At 43.0% G+C, this 22,454-nt stretch overlaps 1 protein-coding gene across 9 annotated transcripts in view; it reads left to right on the top strand.

Moving 5' to 3' along the window:
* The window catches only part of msn (serine/threonine-protein kinase msn), a 234,755-nt gene that overhangs the window by 31,052 nt on the left and 181,249 nt on the right, over nt 1–22,454 (top strand). For all 9 annotated transcript variants that reach the window (XM_068389285.1, XM_068389312.1, XM_068389280.1 and 6 more), the window contains exons 3-4: nt 7,760–7,816; nt 19,866–19,910. In XM_068389285.1, the coding sequence (XP_068245386.1) occupies nt 7,760–7,816; nt 19,866–19,910 (102 nt within the window). The remainder of the gene's footprint in view (nt 1–7,759; nt 7,817–19,865; nt 19,911–22,454) is intronic.

The raw sequence follows: 22,454 nt of genomic DNA, 5'->3' as shown, positions 1-22,454 counted from the left end.
ATAAGTGGAATACAAACCAACACTATTTATTAGGGGTATTACTTCGGCGAAGCTGAAAGGACGAGCCATTAGAATTTAGCTGTAGTTAACTACCCATCCCGCTCGTCAGTGTGGGGGCTGGGTAGACTGGGTAGCTAGCTACACCCCTCACTCACACACTTGTGACTGAGCTTCACTTTGCTTTTGGCTTGGATGGAGAACGGTTGTTGCCGCTCTTCCTCTCCTTTTTGGACTGCCATTAATCTATTTATTTGCTTTTTCCTTTCAGTGTGTGTGTGTGTATATATGTGTATGCTAAGTTTCTTCCACAGCCATGTATACCTTTACCGGATCAGAGGGCCGCACTTGCGGGAAGTTCATATCCACTGTGAAAACAGATCCCTACACCCTTGGCCCCGTCTTCAGAGGTCAACGCTTTGACATAGACAACAAGTGTGATGAGTGTCAGGAGTAATCTGCCTCCCAGTGGGAAAGGTTTGGGCGTAGGCGTAATAAGTCTAAGCAGGACTCTTCTCCTTCGAAGCAGAGGAAACCCAAGGCTTTTTTCTCCACCTCTCGACCTTCCTCTGAAGCTCGTAATTTGAACGGCTTCCTCCCGGGGGCCCTGACGAGTAGTAGTGTGGACCATTTAACACCTGGTCAACCTTCGTCCTCAAGAGACAGTGTTGCCTCCCCTCGTGACGCGGCCCCGGCTCTCTCCTCCCCAAGTGATATCTTGTCTCTTTCTCCTTTATTGCAGTTGTGGACTTTGTTAGGTTTGCCTGGTCCTCTTTCCAAGGAGGAGTTGCTGCGGTTCCTGCACTGGGGGCAGAGCTTCAGCGAGAGTCAGCGTCAGATGTCGATCTCTTGTCCTTAGTCGATATGGTGATGTTGGAGGACTTCTGCTGCACTGCCAGCAGTTCCTGAGGCTACATCTTCGGCATCGTCCTCTGTCTCTGCCGAGGTCTGTGCTCCTTCCCCTGACAAACATCCTTCGGGGGAAGAGCAAAGTCTGAGGCACGTCTCCTGCGAGTGTTCCTCTTTCCAACTGAGGGGCACTCATATAGATTCCTTCAGAGGCCTGATAACGATCTGCTTGCTGGTCCTATGTTCGTCATGCAACATTGGGTTGGTGGCAGAAGACCTCGCTGTGTCCGTCCTCTCCTCCGCCTTCAGGGTGCTTCTGCCCCTTCGACGAAGAGATGCCTCTTCACTTCATCGCTTTGCAGCCTTCCTCTTCGGAGAAGACTGACCAGCCTGCTTCTTTTGGTTCCCGACCTTCACTTTTGTCATCCGCCTCTCCATACTTCAGTATGTCGATCTCCGCCTGAGCATATGTCGTGTTCTCTGTCTCGTCAGGCTTCTACTTGACGTTCACCTGCTCGTCAGGTTCACCATCGACCTACAACGCGAGAATCTCTCACCGTCCCGTCAGCTCTTAAATCGCCTAGCCATCGTGTACAGCTGATGAATCGTGAACTGCCTACTCCTTCAACCTCTTGTAAATCGCCTGCTACAAGAGAATATAGTAGCTTGCAGTTCTACAATCGCCTGCTCCTTCAATCTCTCGTAAATTGCCGGCTACGCGAGAATTGCTTGCAGTTCAAAAACTGCCTGCTCTTCCATCTTCCTCATAGAAATCGCCTGCTACATGTGAACCGCTTGCAGCTCGACAATTGCCTGCTGTTCCAGCTGTTTGTAAATTGCCTTCTTGTCAGCGTCGGGAACATCAATCTCCTACCCAACGGTGTTCACATGTCACGTAAACCACCTCCCTTCCGGGAATCGCTCACTCACCGCTTGACTAGCTGAAGCGTTTCCAGACCATCTAAACGTGAACGCCTATCGGTGCGTGAATTGCTTCAACTCGAATTGTCAACCAGCCGTCATCCTTTCATCCAGCATTGTGTGAATCGCTTGCTTATGAGTCATTGACCCACCACCCTTCCTCTCGTTCATTGGTACTGATCAATCCCACGATTTCGCGCGTCAACACTTGGATATTCTCCGACTCGACAACCATCGCTGCATTACTAGTCCTCACGTCAGGGATTAGAGATTCAGTCGCGTTCCCCAGCACGTCAATGGCTGTCTCTTGTCCAACGTATGACCGCGAAGGTGAGCATTCATCCTCATCCAAGCAAGGATAGTCAGCTACAGCCACTGAAAGTGCTGGTTGTACCCATAAAGAAAGGTAAGGTTGTTACAGACCGTTCACCGTTGCTCTGTTCCCCTCCCAGCAGACTCGTAACAGCGTGACTGCCGGGGAAGGAGGAAGCAGGGAAGTTTTAGGGGTTTAAAATCTTGAAACTTCCCAAAACTAGGAAGGAACCATCATCTTCGGTGCCAAAGTCTTCTCCGTCAAGGCTAAAGATTCCTCTTAAGGATCCTTGGACCTCGATCCCTTCAGGGGAACCATCGGATAGCGCGTCTATGAGCAAGCAGCCGTGGCTCAGTGCCTTGGTCAGGGCTGTGACCGAGGCCTTTGTCCCTCTGCTCTCTGCGCAACCTGCAGAAGCCCCTGGTGTTTCTCTGGACCGTGTCGTAGGCATTCAGAAGCCTCCAAAAGTCCAGTGCATCCTTGCCTTGGTCACGGGGCCGGAGGGTGCGTGGCGCAAGATTGCCTCACAGCTATTCTGATTACTCTGCGTCTTACTGTTCAAACTCTTCCACCAATCTCCTCCCACCTTTGGGTGTCAGCCACAGGAGATATGAGATCCTGGATGAGCCTTGCTTGAATGTCTCTCCATCACTCGCTTAAGAATTGACCAAGGGAATCTCTCTAGAGAGGTTCTCTTTGCAACAGGTCATGTTCTCGGCATCAGATATCGTGAACCAAGAGAAGGTTGCGAAGTATGCCTTACAGGCGACTTCTTGGCTGGATCTTTAGTTGGGATCGGTGGGAATCCTGGTACGGACTGAAGATTTTTCTAAGGAAAATACCAGGAAGGCTATAGACACTCCTCTCCGGCACCCGCACCATAGAGTTTCTGGCTCACCAGGGAGTGAACCTTTGGGCCAATACCATGTTGAAGCGAAAGGATGCGGTGACCGAGAGAATCCACCAGCAGGTCCCAAATGCCGAAATTGCTAGGCTCAGGAACCTTGGAGGGCTCCTTCCTCTTCGACCCTAAGGACGACGAGCAGGCTGCGGAGAGGGGGAGGAAGTCCAACACACTCGCTTTTTCACAGGCTCTAGCCCATCCAAAGATCAGCCAACTGAAACCTTCAAGTAAAATGGCAGTGAATATAAAGGTGTCCACAAAGCCTTTTCCAGTCAAGGATCGGAAAGGCACCAAGTCCAACCGTGGGGGAAAACACCAGAGAAGTGGTGGCAGAAGCTACAAACGCTAGGATAGGCGATGCCTACAAAGCTGCTGGACCAGGTGGATGCAGCTCGGGGCCGAACCTTGGACGGTCTCTCTCTGTGGTTCGTTCAGGGTATCGCATCCCATTCATCTCGTCTCGCCCTCCACTGACCAAGAATCCAATGCTTGTGAGCTTTGCGATGGGATCAGCAAAGAGCAGGCCCTTTAGGCTGAAGTCCAGACCATGATGGAGAAGGGCGCTCTCCAGGAGGTCCTCGATGAGTCCCGTCTTCTTTAGTAGACTCTTTCTTGTGAAAAAGGCATCTGGAGGCTGGAGAGCAGACATCAATCTCTGCTCTGAACAAGTTTGTCGAACAGACTTTGTTCAGCATGGAGACAGCAGACACTGTCAGACTAGTAATAAGGCCACAGGACTTCATGTGTACACTGGATTTAAAGGACGCATGCTTCAAGATCCCAGTCCATCCGTCTTCAAGGAAGGATCTAAGATTCTACATCGACAACAAAACATACCAGTTCAAGGTGTGTTGTTTCTGCCTTTCCACAGCACCCCAGGTCTTCACAAGAGTGTTTGCCCTAGTGTCATCCTGGGCTCACAGGCTCTGCATCTGTTTCTTTCGTTACCTGGACGACTTGCTGATCCTAGCAGACTCGGTGGCAACCCTTCTTCAGCACCGAGACAAACTTCTGAGGCTTTGCCAAGATCTGGGGATCATGGTAAACCTCGAGAAGTCATCCTTGCTTCCCACTCAAAGACTGGTATACCTGGGCATTATATTAGACACCAAATTACACAAAGCCTTCCCATCAGACAACAGGGTAGCAAGGCGGAGGAAGTTCGCAAGGCCTTATCTCAGACGAGAAGAACTACCATCCCAGAAGTGGCTATGTCTCCTCGACACCTATCATCCTTGGCCCATCTTGTTCCCAACGGTCACCTCAGGATCGGATCTCTTCAGTGGCGCCTGAAGTCCAATTGGAATCAGGCCTTCGATTCCTCAGACACACTGATTCCCATGGGATCAAAGGAAAGGACGGACTTCTGATGGTGGCTGGCAGACGAGAATCTGCTGAAGGGAGTCTATCTTCTCGTCCTTCCTCCTGATTTGATGCTGTTTCCGGATGCATGAGAAGAAGGGTGGGGCCCCGCGTGCTGCACAACACGGCCTCAGTCCTTAGGTCAGAGTCCGAAAAACCTTCACATAAATCTCCGAGAGATGAAGGCCGTATATCTTGCCCTTCAAGAGTTCCACCAGATCCTGGCGGGTCACTCAGTGGTGGTGATGAGCGACAATACCACAGTAGTGGCTTACATAAAAAAGCAAGGTGGTACTTTTTCGCAGCCCGTATCCCATCTAGCAGTAGAGATACAGTGAACCCTCGTTTATCGCGGTAGATAGGTTCCAGTCGCGGCCGCGATAGGTGAAAATCCGTGAAGTAGTGACACCATATTTACCTATTTATTCAACATGTATATTCAGACTTTTAAAACCTTCCCTTGTACGTAGTTCTGTTAACAAACTACCCTTTAATGTACAGAACACTTAATGCATGTACTACAGTACCCTAAACTAAAACAGGCACAAATATTAAAGGTGATTTTATATCATGCATTTTCTAAACACGCTAAAAAGCACGATAAAAAATGGCAACCAATGTTTTGATTACATTTATCTCTGATCATAATGAAGAAACAAACTGGAGGTAGAGCTTTGCTTATTACCCAGACATATTTCCCATACTTTTCCCTTAGAACTACATCACATCTTCCTACTTTAGATATATATATATATATATATATATATATATATATATATATATATATATATATATATATATATATATATATGTATGTATGTATGTATGTATGTATGTATGTCTACATATCTACATAAATACATAAATACATAAATACATAAATACATAAATACATATATACATAAATACATGCATACATATATATATATATATTACTGTATATATATGGGTTATGGAAAAAATCCGCGAAGTGGTGAATCCGCGATGGTCGAACCGCAAAGTAGCGAGGGTTCACTGTACTCTGAGATGAGCGGAAGTCCAATCGGTCTCACTATCAGCTCGCTTCATTCCCGGCAAGAGAATATGCTCGCTGACAATCTGAGCAGAGCATTGCAGCTATTGGGTTCCAAATGGTCTTTGGATCATCTAGAAGTCAACAAAGTCCTGACTTTGTGGGGTTCTCTGAGTGTGGATCTCTTCGCAACGGCCCCGAACGTGAGGCTCCCATTGTATTGCTTCCCAGTCCTAGGCCCCCAGGCTCTCTGGCAAGATGGGTTCCAACATTGGTGGGACAACATCGATGTTTATGCATTTCCGACGTTCTGTCCGATGAGAAGAGTACTCAACAAGATCAGAACATAGTTCAATTTTTTGATGACCCTTATACCTCCGCTATGGCATCATGCAGAGTACACCAACATTTACCACAAGGCAGTAGCTTTGCTATGTCTTGACGCCTGGAGACTATCCAGCATCTCGTCACTCTGAGAGAATTTTTGCAACAAGTTACAAAAAGGATGTCTGGATATCTGCGAAAGAAGTCAGCTTCGGTCTACTAGGCGAAGTGGAACGTCTTCTGTGGTTAGTATCATGGAAGAGGTTTTTATTCACTCTATGCCACCATTCCAGCAATAGCGAAGTTCCTTGTGTATTTGCAGGAAGAAATGTGCCTTTCAGTATCAGCCGTTAAAGAGTATCGCTCAGCCTTGAGTCTCGTCTTTAAACTGAAAGGAATGTACATCTTATCGCTAAAAATTTCCCCCCTCATACGAAGTTATGAACTTACCTGTCCTCAATTGGAAGTGAGACCTTCCCCCCACGGAACATGGTTTGAGTTCTTTGGTCCCTAAAAGGGCTCCCCCATATAAACCATTACGCCAGGCAACAGATCGCCACCTAACTTGGAAGACGGTGTTCTTACTCGCCTTGGCCTCGGCCAAGAGTTGATGAACTTTTTGGTCTCTCGTATGACATCGCCCATTCAAGGGATGGAGGAGAGGTAAACTTCAGCATTGTCCCTGAGTTTGTTGCAAAGACTCACAATTGGGGGGGGGGGGGGGTTGGATCCTAGATTCGACTCCTTCCAGATAAAGAGTCTCCGCTCATTTACCAACGACCCAGATCATCTGTTATTAGGCCTAGTAAGGTGTTTGAGGCGCTACCTCAATAGAATAGCAGCAGTTCGGCTCAGAGTGCCCTCACTTTTCGTCAGCATAGGCAGAAAAAAAGAGAAGAATCACGAACAACACAATCTCCGCAAGGATTTGCAGGGTCATTGACCTTGCTCTGAATGCTGATCCTCCTCCATCACAGAACTACTCTGTGACGCAGGTATTGCAAGCAGTCGTATGGAAACGACAAACTACTTTCACCGCCCACTACCTACAAGGAACCTAGATACATTCTTTATTGGTCCTGTGGTGGCTGTACAACAGCTGGTTAATACCTCAGCTCCTTATTGGACAAGTAGCAGAAGGTTGATAGCATTGGTTACCCGCCGGGTCTTAGTCTGAATGAATGAAACGGAATGTCTGGCTCTTTTCCTTTCTTCATCCTTCCCTTCCTTGGGGAAATCGACATCCTGGGTCCTCTGCATGAGCTAACCTCGAACCTCTGCAGGTAAACCATTGCTCCCTTGTGTAAGCTAATATTGTCCCAATACTGTTGCATCCCCTTACCCTGGCAAGGTGGTATTGGGAATGTCTCCGTCTCCTTGGTTATTTCCTACAAGATCCGGAATAACTTTTACCTTGACAGTTACATTGCTAGTTTTTCATCACACACAGCTTGCGTAGGCTGCAGACCATGCATAGTAGGTTTAGCGAGGTGTTGGGGTCTTCTTATTTGTGCACTAACCTGTACAATAGGGAGTACCCCGGGTAAGGCCAAAAAGCGAGATTGGTAGACGCATCCACCCTCCTAATGGGTTGGTTTCCTTATAAATAGCATTGGTTTGTATTCCATTTATGGAATAAATGACAAATTTGGAAGTAATTTTTATTTTTCCCAACGATACAAACCTTAGCTATTTATACATACTTGCCTGCCCAACCCTGTCCCCCTTCGAAGTCCTACCTCCAAGCAAATTGAAGCTGTCACAGGTAGTTAACCCTCAATAAATTCTAATGGCTCGTAATAAATGGCTAAGGTTTGTATCGTTAGGAAAAATACAAATTACTTCCTAATTTATCATATTTTTAACCTTACGTTAAATGTATGGTCCTGTTTGATGATAAAGTATGTTTGTGTATGGGATTCATGTTTCTATTATTGCACTGCAGCATTAGTTAAAGTGACAACGTACAAATCTTGTAAAAATATATACTGTGTAGCATATCTGATTAAGATTATATTAATCTTTCCACTTACCCGCAATCATTTGCACTTTATTCTCATTCTTTTTATATTTCTAGGGTCGGCACACCAAGACCGGTCAACTGGCTGCCATCAAAGTTATGGATGTTACAGAGGTATGTAAATAACATTTTTTTTTATATTCTTGCATTCTTGGATTATTATTACATCTCTTGGTTATTTAGTATTATGTTGGACTCAGTGTTAGCAATGTATATTCTTTTATTTGTTCCTACATGAATACAAACCTTCATCCTTTCATAGGGATATGATTTCAGCATAACTGGAATATGCCTGTAAAAATTTATAACGAGGTGTTGATAGTTACTGTCAGGTGGCGGGAAACACCGGCATCTTCCCTAATATGTGGAGTAGCCACCTTGATTTCAGCTGCAGAACAGTACGATCATACTCTGCTTTAAACAGAGCTTGGCTGTTTTCCATAGTGAAATTTTATTTTTCTCTTAAATTGACTGCTTGTTCTTGTAATGGAGAATCCACATGTAGGCATGCCCTGGTAAACCTGGCGGCAATTGTGGCAGGTATATGAGCCTGTAGGATGTGGATCCCCATTCTTTGTGACTGCAGTCATCCCCTTATAAGGAGTGCAGGTCATGGCTGCCCTCGCAGTGGTCTTAATACGGCAGGAGGAGGAAGAGGGCTAAGGGTGATTCTTTTGCTTCAGGGTCTTCCACAAATTGGAGAAGTCTGCTGGCTGCTTCTTGCCTCTGCTGCTTGAACTGCTGTGCCTTTTCAGTTTCCTCTAAGAGTTGAAACCGAAGAAGAAAGGGAACTTCAGGTGAGGCTTCCCTTAGAAAATAGGATAGTGTTCTGTAACTGGAATATAAACCTACGCTATTTATTTAGGGGTATTACTTTAGGCAAAGCTGAAATGACGAGTCATTAAAATTTACCAATACCGCTAGTTAAGGGTTAGCTTGCCACCGCTCTCGCTCACATACCGTTGATTTAGCCCACTTTACTTTTTGCTCGGATGGAGACCGCTTGTTACCGCTCTTCCTCCTCGCCTAATTTGGACTACCATTAAATTTTGTCTTTTAACTTTGTCATATATATATATATATATATATATATATATATATATATATATATATATATATATGTATATATATATATATAAAAATGAAAATATTCTCATTGTTTATATATATATATATATATATATATATATATATATATATATATATATATAGATATATATATTATATATATATTATATATATATATATATATATATATATATATATATATAATATATATATCTATATATATATATATATATATATATATATATATATATATATATATATATATATATATGTATGTATGTATGTATGTATATAGATAGATAGATATGTTGTAAGTTTCCTTTTCAGTGTTTGCTTGCGTGTGATAACGTATACGACAGGTTCACAAGACACTTGCACAAGGCCTGGGAACCTTCCCTTCCGACCTCTCCCCTCTTGTCCATCGGTCTTCCTGTCGTCGGATAACCTGCCGTTAACTCGGCCGATGCCGCTGGGAATCGTCATTGTTTGGACCCTCCTTGTTTAACTGTTGTCTTCGCATTTCCTTCTTCCGCGGGGGAGCATATGGATTACTGAGGGAAGGGATTGTGGCCTTTCATAGATTGACTTCGGTCTTTTTCTTCTCAAGGTCCGTTCACCTTTCATGGGCTCCCAACAGTATACTAATGGGGGAGCACCTTTCCCGTTCGCTGGTTAGGTTGCGCTTCGGATTGTTTTTCTTAATTATTTAAGTGAAATTGTAATTGTTTGTAATTTAACTTTTCAGCTTCTCTGCGGGGAACACTTCCCTTCAGAGGATCAGTAGTTCTTCTTATTAGTGAATATTTTTAGCTGATTTAAATAAATAATTGTAATTCTTGTCTTATTACAGTTACTCTCCACTCCTTCTCCTGTTGATGTCTCCCGGGGAAGGGAGGGCGCAGTCCATTTTTTATATTTGCTCCTTCGGTGGTCTCTTTTCTCGTCCGCGGACTGGGTGTTCCTCCCGAGGGAGTTTTTTGTTACATAATTTATTTTATTTTTCCTCAGTTACCGATGCAGTTCTTCTTCGCTCGACTAAGAGACCCGACGAAGCCGAGCTGTTCCGTTCATGCCTGGGAAATCTGATATCACCGTCGGTCCCCAGAGGGCGTCATCCCTTCTTAGAAGTACGCCCGTGGCAGCTCGTAATCAGCACTTTATCTTCGGGGAACTAGCTCCAGCTACGCTTCCTCAGGCAGCACTCTTGGCAGATCATCTTAGAGCACTGCCAGGAGGTTCGCGGGAGGGTTTTCCTCCCCAGTTGTTGGGTTTCTCCCTTACGAGGGAGAACTTCCCTGCATCTTCTTCATCACTTGGATTCAGACTGCTGTTGCTGTCTTCGCCTAGACTACACTCCCCCTTTGCCGAGTCTCTTCCTTCGTGGGCAAAGCATAGTCTGTGGCAAATCTCTCCTATGAGGTGATTACCTCTCTCGTTCGCGAGAGGGGCCACTCATAGAGAGACCACTTTGGAAGATTGCTACTGCAGAAGGTCAGCTTGCTGATCCACCGGCCCTCAGCGGCGTTATCCCTTCTCCTTAAAAGTACGCCGTCACCTCCGGTGAAGAGACGCCTCTTTGGTTCTCTAGCAACACAGCCTTCCTCCGCAGAGGAGTCTTCTATTCCATCGTCTTCAAGCCTGTTCCTGTACCTTCTGATGACGCTGCAGCTAGTCCTCGGACTTCGGTGGTCGTGGACTCTTTTGTGGATCATTTGCGATCTCCATCGGTGGATGATTGCCCTTCCAAGGGTACATCCCGGTTCCTGATTGTCCTACCAGTCAACCTGCCAATGCCGTTCCTGTCTCCGGTACAGGCTTTTGAGGCCCTACCTAAGTGCTCATTTGCTCTAGGATCCAGCAGAAATATACTGATTTCTTTTGACAAGATATATGGTAAAGCCACTTTTGTGCTTTGCATATTAGAGGTTGTTCTTGATTGAAAATCTTTAAGATTCTATTGCTTTGGGAAATCTTTTTTTGGTAAATGAAATACAATTTCTAAAGCTTGAATTATGGCTGTCATCTCTACTATATATATGGAAGCATAATCTGGTAATTTATCCTTATACTTTGCTATCATAAGTAACAGCTGATCCAACGATGGTAAGTTTGCAGCTATCTGTGAACGTCTTTACTTTTCCTTCATGATGCCTATTCTATGCCAATAACTTTTCTTTAATTTTCCTTTCCGATTGCTGTGTTTTACTTATGTCTTTAGAACAGAACTAAATTTGAGCTATTAATCATGGAGTATTGAATGGAGGTTTCACTGCATAAATTTTGATACTGAATAAGTCGTTCAGGTTTTCGAGTTCTTATTTGAAATGGCTTGGAAGCCCTTGCACTAAAGTTTCTTGAATTCTATTCCTCTAACATAATTAGTGTTTGGTTGATGCGGGAGCTTTTGAGTCTCATGGTTTACCACAAAGTTCTTCTCTTCTATTGTCTTGGGAAAGCTTGTGAGAGTCTACATATATGCTATCAACAGGGGAAATTTTAAAGGTACCAGTGCATATTCTAAGCCCCATATTCTGGACAATATCAAGTTTCTTCAGTTTTGATAAACAGCCAGAAAAGAAAATCTGACAGCCATAGTCAAGCTTTGATTTACAGATTGGTTAGGGATTTTTTCACTTTTGTCTTGAAATTGTTGATATTACTCAACCAATATAGTTTTTCACGAAAGTCATACCCAAAAATTCAAAATTTTTTCATATTGTACATTATTATATCTGAACCAAGAGTTGGAATTTCCTCAGTAGACCTGCATCTTGAAAGCCTTAAGGCAACTGATTTGGAAGCTGAAACTTTAATTCCCTTTTCCAAGGCCCTTTTACTAATTTAATCAATAGTTATTCCAACACAGTACTTACCTTGAACTACTTTCTTAGGAGTATCTGGGATCTCCTCCCTATCCGACCAAGAATTTTGCGCAGTCCCCCCATCTCCGTTTTCCTTTGTTGGGTCCCTCCGTGGCGGAGGAATATGTGTGCCCTGAGGCGACCCGGGGTCAGTGCGTGGGTGGGCTACTGGGTCGTTGTCGTCAGTAAGCATCTGGTCGCCGCGTAGATCACATCTCGCCGGTCTCTCTCTCATCCCGTCCGATCCACCATTGTGTTCCACATGTTCCCTTTGTGTTTTCTCATTCCTATCCCTTACTTGTGTTGCTTGTGGTTACCCTCATGGAATCCCATCGTTGTTGTCCCGGTGCCAAGGCCGGTATGTCATGCTGGGCATGGCTCTCCAAGGTTAACATCGATCCGTATAAGTTGTGCACTACGTGTCGAGACAGTGTGTGTTCGCCTGCTTCCATGTGTCCGGAGTGTGAGTCCTGGCCAGAACTTCAATGGACGTTGCACGACACCAAAAAGAAGGCGGCATCGAAGCGGTCACCGAAGAAGCCTGGTCTCGGTTCGCTGATAAAGTCTCCTTCAGCTCCTTCTGAGAGCGGTTCCCCTTCCCCTTCCCCTACACAGAGTAGGGGACGAGGTAAGTCCGTTGCGGGGAAACAGCCCATTGCTGTTCCCCATGAGTCTGGTATTAATAAACCCAATTGCATTGTGCCTACGCAGACGAGTGAGGAGTCTGCTATTGTTACGGGAGTGCTTTCGGTAGACGAGGTTCTGGTGCCTGCAGGACCCGTTTCGAGTGAGGATCCGGTGTGGGGGAGATCAGGGACACCAGCCCCTTCCCCACCACCTTGGCAGTGTTTTTTAGGTGCAGCGACTTCAGGGGGGGGACCAAGACAGGAAAACACGAGCCACGTGCTCTTCTGACCCGGATTCCATTGTGTGGACGGCGCCAAGGACGCCCTTCAGGTCACCCATGCGGTAAGACGAAGAGTTTTCGGGCTGGTTTGCCTCACGTTGGTCACTGCTCACGCCTCCGGCGCCTTCTGTTTCGCTACTTCCTAATATAATGCAACCCGTTACCCTGGTAGCACAATTGCAAGCCCCCATGTTGGTGGCAGAGGAATCAGGGGCCTCATCTGCTCGAAGAGACAGCAGAGGGAAAGTGGTCCCCAGAGGAGAAGCTTCTCCACATAAACCTGCTCGAGCTGCTGGCGGTTCAAAAGGCCCTCGCAATATTTGCCCATCGGCTGCGGGGAAACGCAATAGCCCTCATGTGCGACAACGCCACCGTGGTGGCTTACTGTGAACGTTTTTTTGTTCGTGGGTACCAATTTTCGTTGTTTTATAAAAAATGTTGGTTCGTGGATTCATAAATTCGTGGATTTCCGTTTTGAAACCTACTTTTTCGGTTTTTAGTCGAACCCCAATAATGATAAATTGTTCATTTGCAGTGCATTGCTTTTATTCATTTATTAGAAATTTCAATAATTAACACTAATTAAGGGATTACTTATCACTACAAATGCTTATAATGTCGCCTCCAAAAAAGAAAAATACAGAACTACCCATGTTCTTCTAATATAGCATCCCAAGCTGAAACATTACTCAAAATCTTTTGTTGTTACTCAGTGGTAATTAACAGCCTTTAAATAGGGACGAGATAGTTAGTAGGCATATCACTTTCAAACAATTATTATAGTGCACACCAAAATAAAACTTATTGACAATAACAAATAAAAATAATTAGTAATCCAGAATGGTTTAGAAAATGTAGGTCACCAACACAATTCGAATGTGTCAAAGTTGAATACCAAACTCTGACAGTGTATAAAAGTTTTCGTTGGATTTGTAAATTCGTGGATTCGCCCACCCACGAAGACCACGAAAATTGGTACACCACAAACATAAATACGTTCACAGTACATAAAGAAGCAAGGAGGATTGAGATCAAGGGAGCTGTGCTATCTCACGGATCGAGTCCTGGAATGGGCTGAGAGGAATCACATCATTTTCAGAGCTAGGTTCATTCCAGGGAAGAGAAACATTCTAGCCGACGGCCTCAGCAGAGCAGGGCAAGTAGTGGGGTCGGAAGGTCCTACAGTTGTGGGGCTCACCGGTGATAGACTTGTTTGCCACAAGGCTCAACACGAAGCTCCCCGTGTTCTGTTCTCCTGTGCCAGACCCGGCAGCAGCGTTTGAGGACGCCTTCCAGCACTCATGGGACGGACTCGACGTGTATGCCTTTCCCCCCTTTGGGATTCTCAGGCAGGTGCTCAACAGGCTCAGGCAATCAAGGGCAACTGTGATGACTTTAGTAGCGCCCTGTTGGCTGGAGAGGGAGGGGTTCGCGGATCTACAGGATCTGGCCACCCTTCCTCCGTGGCCTCTACCAGTAAGGGAAGACCTTCTGCACCAGCCTCACTTTTGAAGGTTTCACGAAAACCCTCAGTGCCTCCAGCTACACGCGTGGAGGTTATCGAGCGTCTATTGAGGAAAAAAGGATACTCTGGGAAGAGGATTCAAGGATGTCAGGGTATCTGCGGAAGTCCTCGATCGTGGTGTACCAGGCCAAGTGGGCCACGTTTGTGAAGTGGTATGCCACACAGAATCTGAGACTTCTGGATGCATCAGTCCACAAGATTGCAGACTTCCTGGTCCACCTGAGGGACGACCTGGGGGTCTCCATTCCATCCATCAAAGGGGTCCGAGCGGCCCTGGGTCAGGTCTTTCACCTCAGAGGCATTGACCTGGGGGCCTCTCGCCAGATTACCATGCTCATCAGAAGTTTCGAGTAGTCTTGTTTACCCCGCGCCACACGGGTCCCGCAGTGGGACATGGCCAAGGTTCTCAAAGTTTTGACAAGGCCTCCCTTCGAGCCCCTCAAGGATATTGTAGATAAAGACCTCACCCTCAAGACGGTGTTCTTGCTGGCTCTGGCCTCAGCCAAGCGCGTGAGTGAGCTCCGCAGCTTGTCATTGGAGGTCTCGCACTCTAAAGGGTGTTAGGACCTGTCCTTAAGTTTCTGCCTGAGTTTGTGGCCAAAACGTAGAACCCGGCCATTGCAGACCCGAGGTTCAAGGGGTTCTCGGTCCTGGCGATCCCTCACTCAGACAACCCGGAAGACTTGCTCCAGGGCCCAGTGAGAACGGTCAGGAAATACCTTGGCAGGACAGCCAGACTCCGGCCGGGCATCAAAAGTCTGTTTGTCTCCTCAGGCCCTTTAAAGAAGGCAGTGTCGAAGAACACGATCTCCTTCTGGCTTCGGCATGTCATCAAGAGAGTGAGGGGTCTGCAGTTCCTGGTACCCCACAATCCCATGATATTAGAGGTCTTAGCACTTCATTGGCCTTTGTCAGCAACATGGCATTGGGCTAAATCATGCGAGCAGGCACATGGTCTAGATAGTCCACCTTTACAGCCCACTACCTGAAAGACTGCACGAGGAAGTCCCTGGACTCCTTCTCCATTGGATCAGTGATTTCCGCCCTTCAACAAGTTTAGAGCTATGGCCCCGGGTAGCCCGAGAGAAGTAATTGCGAGCGACACAGGTTCCCCTCTTACTCCACTTTCCTTGCTACCCTTTCCCTTCCTATCCCTCCTCCCTTGTTAGAGATGGATGTTTTGGAAGCCCACGTCCAGATTATTTATAAAGGTGAGTTTATACAAACAGGTAGACTTTTGCGTGCTTCCCCCGACTCTCCTACCCTGTTCTTTATGGCGTCTGGACCTAGCTGCCTATCTAGGTCCCGTGCCCTTGGATGGTAGTGGTGGGTCTTCCTTCCTGTAAGTCCACCCCCGCCTCCTAAAGTGTAAGTCTCCTAAGACAGTAGTTCAGGTTCAGGTTCAGGTTCTGGGGTGAGGCATAGCCTTTACAACGGCGCCTCTGTGTCTTTTAGTTTTGTGTGTTCCTTATTTTCACTAGTTTTTCTCTTTTCATCCACATTTGTTGTAGTATACTTTTCTTATTTTCAATATTCTCTTCACAAAAAAGGAATTTTCCAACTGTTTGTGCACTATCTTCTTCGTATGGTTGTTGAAGCTCAATTGCTTTTATTCTTATATCACTAAACTGTGGACAATATAATATAAAGTGGTTAGCATTTTCTTCTACATCACAAAATACACAGTTTATATTTCCATCTTGGTGTCTGTTTCTTATATTCAAGCCCAATGAGTTTGTCCTTGCTCTAAATAATAAAATTGACGAAAATGTATTGTCATACACTTCCTCCTCCTTGATTTCACTTTTCCAGTTTTAATACAAAATTAAACTCTCCTTACACTCCATTTCACTCTTCCATTTGCTTGTGTCCCATTCTCTTGTTCTCTTCTTTATGTCCTCTTTCGTACATCTCTTGACTTCTCTCATCGCCATCCCACATTCTTCAGCATACTTCTTCACATGCATCCACCACTTCCTCTCTTTTTCTTCCATATCATTGACTATTGCTGTAAGTAGGTCCTTTTCTCCCTTAAAAATGCTATTAAGGTACCTCAGCTTACCATCCATTACCCTTGTTTTCATAGCAGATGCTCCTACATCCCCTCTCAGGGCTACAATTGCTGTATTCTTTACAGCCCCTAACATCCTTCTATACACTCCATTCTCTATTCTCTGCAACTTTTCTATTTCCGTTTCTGTTAAGTTAATCACATTTGTTCCATATAATATAGAAGGTAGTGCTACACTTTTCCAGTATGTTTTCCCTATCAGTATCTTATTACAACTTTTTTCTATGATCGAATATGTAAGATTGGCTAGCTTTTGCGCCTTAACTATCATTTCACTTTTCTGTGTTTTGAACATATTCCTACCATCATCTACCTTGATACCTAGGTATTTAATATTGCTTACTACTCTTATTCCCTCTATATTATCTGGTTTCTCCTTCATATTATATATAAGTACGCTACTTTTGTCTCTATTTATGTCTAAACCACACTGCTTTCCTATATCTATCACTTTCCTTATGTTTAATTCAGCATCCTCTATATTCTCAGCAAGCACTAGGACATCATCAGCAAAAAATAATACTACTAGCTTTATAATATCATTTTTAAAACCATTACCTTCCTTTTCTACTTGTTTTATAATCTGATAAGTAATTGATTTGAATAATGTTGTAGAGGCAGTACAGCCTTGCTTTATTCCACTACTTACGCTCAATTTTTGTTCTACTCTTTCCCCTATGTCTAACGTAGTCGAGTCTCCCACATACACTTCAGCTATAGAGTTAATTATACTAGTATGTACTTTGTATTGCTTTAATGTTTCTATCAGTGCTTCCCTTTTTATGGAATCGAAAGCTTTTTTGAAATCTAAAGAGGCCACTATGAGTTTTTTCTTATTTTTGAAAGTTTCTTCGACCATGTATTGTAAGATGAATATATTATCCTCAATCCTTCCTCCTTCTGTAAATCCCGCTTGACTATCCTCTATGGCATTATTACTTTTTAAATGCCTTTCTATTTCATCCTTGATAAAAGCTATGTATATTTTATATGATACATTTGTGAGAGCTATAGGTCTCAATTCCTTTGCTGTTGGCTTGTTTTTCTTTTTTAACATTTTTGTTCTGGATTCTTTCCAGCTTTTGGGTTTTTCTTTGCTGGCTAGTTCCTCTTTGTAGCAGTTCACTAGTGTATTCTTGCATATATCACTCATCATCATTGCTTTGTAGTAGTCTGGCTTTAGTCCATCTGGCCCAGCTGCTTTACTTTTCTTTAGACGTTTTAAGCATTTTTCTAATTTACCTTTACTCATTTCAGCGGCGGGCATGGGTTTAATTATTCCTTCGACATTAAGTACAGCATCGTAATGCTCCCTTAGATGTTCAGGTATACTATATTTATTTACAGTTATAATGTTGTTTTCTCTTCTCAAATTATCCAGGTATTCACTCTCCTCCTCCTCATTCCAGATCTCAGTTATTCTATTTTCATGTGTGTTGTAGACTGTTTTCCAAAATTTTACTAATTCTTTTTACTAATTCGAGGTAAGTACTCTGTGTTGGAACAAATCACAAATTTTAAGTAATTTGTATTTTTCCTAACATTACTTACCTCGAACTACTTTCGGGTTATTGCCCACCCATCCTGCCCCGGGTGCCTTACAGGTGTTCGAGCTAGACACTCCTATGCTTATTGACGACAACGACCCAGAAGCGCACCCACGCGCTGACCCCGGGACGCCTAAGAGGGACCCAATAAGGGAAAACGAAGGTAGGGGGGACTGCGCAAGATTCTTGGTCGGATAGGGAGGAGATCCCAGATACTCCTAAGAAAGTAGTTTGAGGTAAGTACTGTTAGGAAAAATACAAATTACTTAAAATTTGTGATATTATTGCATGTATTGACAGGTATGATACTGTATCATATCCAGTGCAGTACAATGCAAAATCATTAACAAATAGTGAGCTCCTTTGCTACATTAATTCTATTGTTGATTGCAGTAGGGAACCAGGAACACTGACGTGGGAAGCCTTCCCAGAGGAACGAAGGAAAGATACAAATACCAAATTTTACTTTCTTGAACCTCTCAGATAGGAAGAGACGTAAACCTTATCATGTGTACTTTAATACCGGTAACATACAGTTTATAATTCTAAGACCCCAATTGGTTTCATATGCTTTTTCCAGGTCAAAGAAAACACCAATTGTTTGACACTGATTGGCAAATCCTTGGTGGGTTTGGTTGGACAGTTTCAATAAAGGAACCAATGTAGAATGGCTCTTAAAAAACTAAACTGGAAGGAAAAAAGGTGTCCATTGGTTTTCAGGTACCATTTTTTTTCCAAGAGCTTACAAATGCAAATAGTAAGAGCCTTGGGTTTGTAGCATGTTGTTTGAGAATGGTCCTTATCGATATCTTCCTGTGAGAGAGTTTGTCCTACTGGTTCCTTTCAAGACAGAAATGGCGAGCACCATGCCAGCTTCCTAATAGCTTTCTGTGGATCTGAAAGACTTTTAATTTTAGATTCCAATCCATTGGCCCTAGAGGAAGTACCTTCGCTTCTTTCTCGAAGGGATGGTAAACCAGTTCAAAGTTCTTAGCTTTGGATTGGCTATTACTCCACAACTGGTTACACTTGTCTTGGACTCATGCCAGTGGCATTTGTCTACTTCAATACCTGGATGACTGACTAATACTGTCTGTCCTCTTCACAGAGTCAGTTTCTTCAGGACCGATACAGTCTTGCGTTTTGCCATGGTTTGGGGACTGTGGTAAATCGGGAGAATGCTGAAAGACTCTGTAGCAGCGAAAGTCTTCCCATTAAACAACTGTATCAGCAGACTCGGGAAAGTAGTGGAGCCTTTTCTCACCCAGTAGGAACTACAGACTTGACAGGAGATATCTTCCCCATCCTCCTCACAGGGAGGATAGACAATGTATGCAACCCATTTCTTTTAATTGCCTTTACATATCGGACATGATATCCTCTTTAGGATAAAGGGTCCTCTGTTACCTTCTTTCAAAAGTTGACTGTCACCGGAAACTTATTGGAGGTTTCGACAAGAGAAATAGGAGTCACCCTTTCTGCACCTCTACGGGTTCTAGTGTATTGACTTGCCGGATTTTAAACCAGTCACCTATGTTATAGGAACTCCATTCCTGCTGAGGGGGGTTTGTTTTTATATAGGAACAAATCCTAAATTTTCAAAGAAATTTGCACTTCTCTCCTCATCCACCCAAAGAACCACGTGTGACTAAGGTAAACAAAGCGTGTGCTAAAATCTTCCCACATTGTCCACTACGTCCAGAGAAAACGTCGGCTCGTTCCTCATTTTTTAGGGGGGACTTTTGAGGTTTCAAAACTTTTTTAATAAAGGTGTGACCTTTGGGTTAGAGCATCAAATAATTCCATGCATACTGTATATATATAATGTACCTTTTGTTCCAAGTATTATCACCCCCTCCCAAATCTTGCTCACTGAATTTTCTTTGTCTATTATTTTAATGGGAGTCTTCACATCCTCTGTCTGAAGAAAGTTCATTGTCTCATTACCCAAACTAAGCAGTGTTAAGGTCATAACTTAATTTTGGGCTATAGAAATAATTTTTATCCATGCAATATTTACCATTTTTAAAATACCATGTATGTAGCATTATGCATAATTGAAGTACAAAATTAATGTTAATAATTGTGTCATTGTTATTGTTGTTTTATTTTATTTGTTTTAGAATGTTTCAAGTTGCTTATTACTTGTGTACAATTTATTCAGTAAAATAAATTTTTTTTCAGGATGAAGAAGAAGAAATTAAATTGGAAATTAACGTCCTGAAAAAGGTATGTGAACTTTCTTTTTAGTCTAATTTTTCAATAACTTAGTATTTTTTGTACTGTACATTTAACTGCTCTAAACATGCTTATTGCTGATATTGATCTTTATCTTCTTAAGTGAGGGGTTTGTGGATTAAAGTTAAGGGGAGCAATGGGTTTACTTCAAACTCCTAGCTTTTTGTTTATTGATCGGTTTCTTTGATTTAACCAGTTGAAAGAGAACTTTGTTAGTGTGCTGTAGCCTGATTGTGAGAAAGGTGAAGAAAAGCAAAATGAATTTTGGAATGAATTAACTAGATGTGTAGAAGGACTGAGTGAAAGGAATTATGTAGTTATGATGAGTGACTTAAATGCCAGAGTGGGTGCTGGAGAGCTAGGTGTTTTGGAAAGTATGGTGTGCCAGGTGAAAATGAGAGTAGTGAAAGACTGGTAGATACGTGTTGAACAAGAGCTGATGTTGCAAAGTAGTTTTTTAAAGAAGAGAGATTATAACAAGTATAATGTGTAAGAGTGGGAAATGAAAGAGTGGTAGAAAGGTCATTAATGGATTGTGTTGAAATCAAATGTTTGGATGGTTGAAAGATGTGCACATGTTAAGGGGTACGGCTAACGGTATGTCTGATCTCATTTTGGTTGAAGGATAATAAGTTGTAGCAAAAGAGTGGGCAGATGTAAAAGGGAAGTAGTGAAGGTTGAAGAGCTAAAAAAATAAAAAAATAGGAAAAAATGAATATCAGGAAAGGTTAGAAGTGACGTATGACAGGGTGAAAGGGGGAGAAACTGGCGATCTAGAGGAGTAGAAGTTAGTAAAGAAAAAATTTTTTGGTATTGCAAATTATGTGTTAAGCAAGAGGATTGTAGGTGGCAACGTAAGGAAGGGAGTGAAGTTGAAAGTGAAAGAGAAAAGAGGGCATTTGAAGAATGGATGCAGAGTAATTGTTTGGAGAAGTATGAAAGATATAGAGAGAAAAATGTGGAAGTAACACGAAAGGTGGCCGAGGCAAAGAGGACGGCTAACTGAAGGGGGCTTGGGACTGGGTTGTTCGTATGAAATGGGGTGAAGAGGCAGTGAAAGATGAAAATGGGAGGTTGTTGAAAGGATAGGAGGTAAGGAAAAGTTGGGCTGAATATTTTGGAAGGATGCTGAATGTCAAAGATAATAGGGAGGCAGATATAATTGCTGTTGCAGGTGTTGATGTGGAGGTGCCAGTGATGGGAGATGATAATGAGAAAGAGGTTACAAGAGATAGTTAGTGAAGTGAGCACTAGATGAAACGAGAGCAGAAAAACCACCTGGTATGGATAGTGTGAGGGTTGAGATGTTAAAGGAAGGGGTTGTGACTGTACTTGAATGGTTGGTGGGATTGTTTAATGTACCGTATTTCTTGTGTCATAAGACTTGCCTTCTTTTTCCTGAAAAAGGCCCCCCAAAATCATCCTGCATATTAACGCTTAAGAAAACGTTGTATAGGGGAGTTTGACAACCTTCAAACACCCAACTGATGACATACAAACACTCACACTCACATACATGAAATATAAACGTACTGCTATCATTCATATGTAATAAATAAATTTTTTATATTGCACTTTGTTTAATGAAGTGGGGTAGTAAGTTATTTGCTTGTTTTAGTAATTAGCTGATGACTCCCCAACCCCTCTTTTATAAGCAAACAGGCCAACTATTGGTCTAGCAGACAACGCTATGACATATTAGATGTTAATGCAGTATTTATCTATTTTCTCATATTTTGTTGATATTTTGTAATATAGCAATATTATGATAATGACTTTGTTGCCCGAGTTCCAAAATAATACAAACAGGCAATTGCTGAATTCGACCTTGGAAAAAACATCTCATTGTTAGATGAGTGCAGTGTTGCCAAGTTAACAGAAAAGTAATTAAACCTAGACTCACTTACAGTAGCAAAATTATTCAACGAAGAGGAATTTCTAGAGACTTCTTTGATCAATACAGTCAGACCTCGTTAATCGCAGTTTCTTGTTTCCATGGTTCAGTTTTTTCACTGACAAGGAAAAAAGAAAAAAATTTTGTGATGATTGTCTACCCAACATTAAGAATTTGATTTCTAATAGTTGATAACAGCATTGGGATGGCCAAAAACAATACTCATGTTAAATAAAAATTCTCAAGAATTTCAATAAAATTAAAGTTGGGCCATGATATCAAATAGCCCGTGTCACTGCCTATCTCTACACCCAGCTGGTCCTAGCACTCTCTGTACATTGTGTACTCATTTACGGTGGTAAAAAATTACAGCTGTGTTTGAAATAAACTGGATTTTGATTAAAGTGGTGTTTCACATAACTATTCAATGCATGTAATATTCACATTTTAGCATCGTATTTATAATTAAAAACATAGCGAATGGACTGAAGAGTGATAAAATATATGTACGCCAAGGAAAGATTTAATTATCTGTTTAGAGGTGAACATATGTAATCTGAAATGAATATGGATTTTATGATATAGTAACTTTCATAAAAAGATAGCCTTTGTGTTCCTTTATACTGCTTTTGTAATTCAAA

The sequence above is a fragment of the Palaemon carinicauda genome, chromosome 1 (assembly GCF_036898095.1).
Source record: "Palaemon carinicauda isolate YSFRI2023 chromosome 1, ASM3689809v2, whole genome shotgun sequence".
NCBI classification, from domain to species: Eukaryota; Metazoa; Arthropoda; class Malacostraca; order Decapoda; family Palaemonidae; genus Palaemon; species Palaemon carinicauda.
This window is presented reverse-complemented; position numbering and strand designations above follow the sequence as displayed.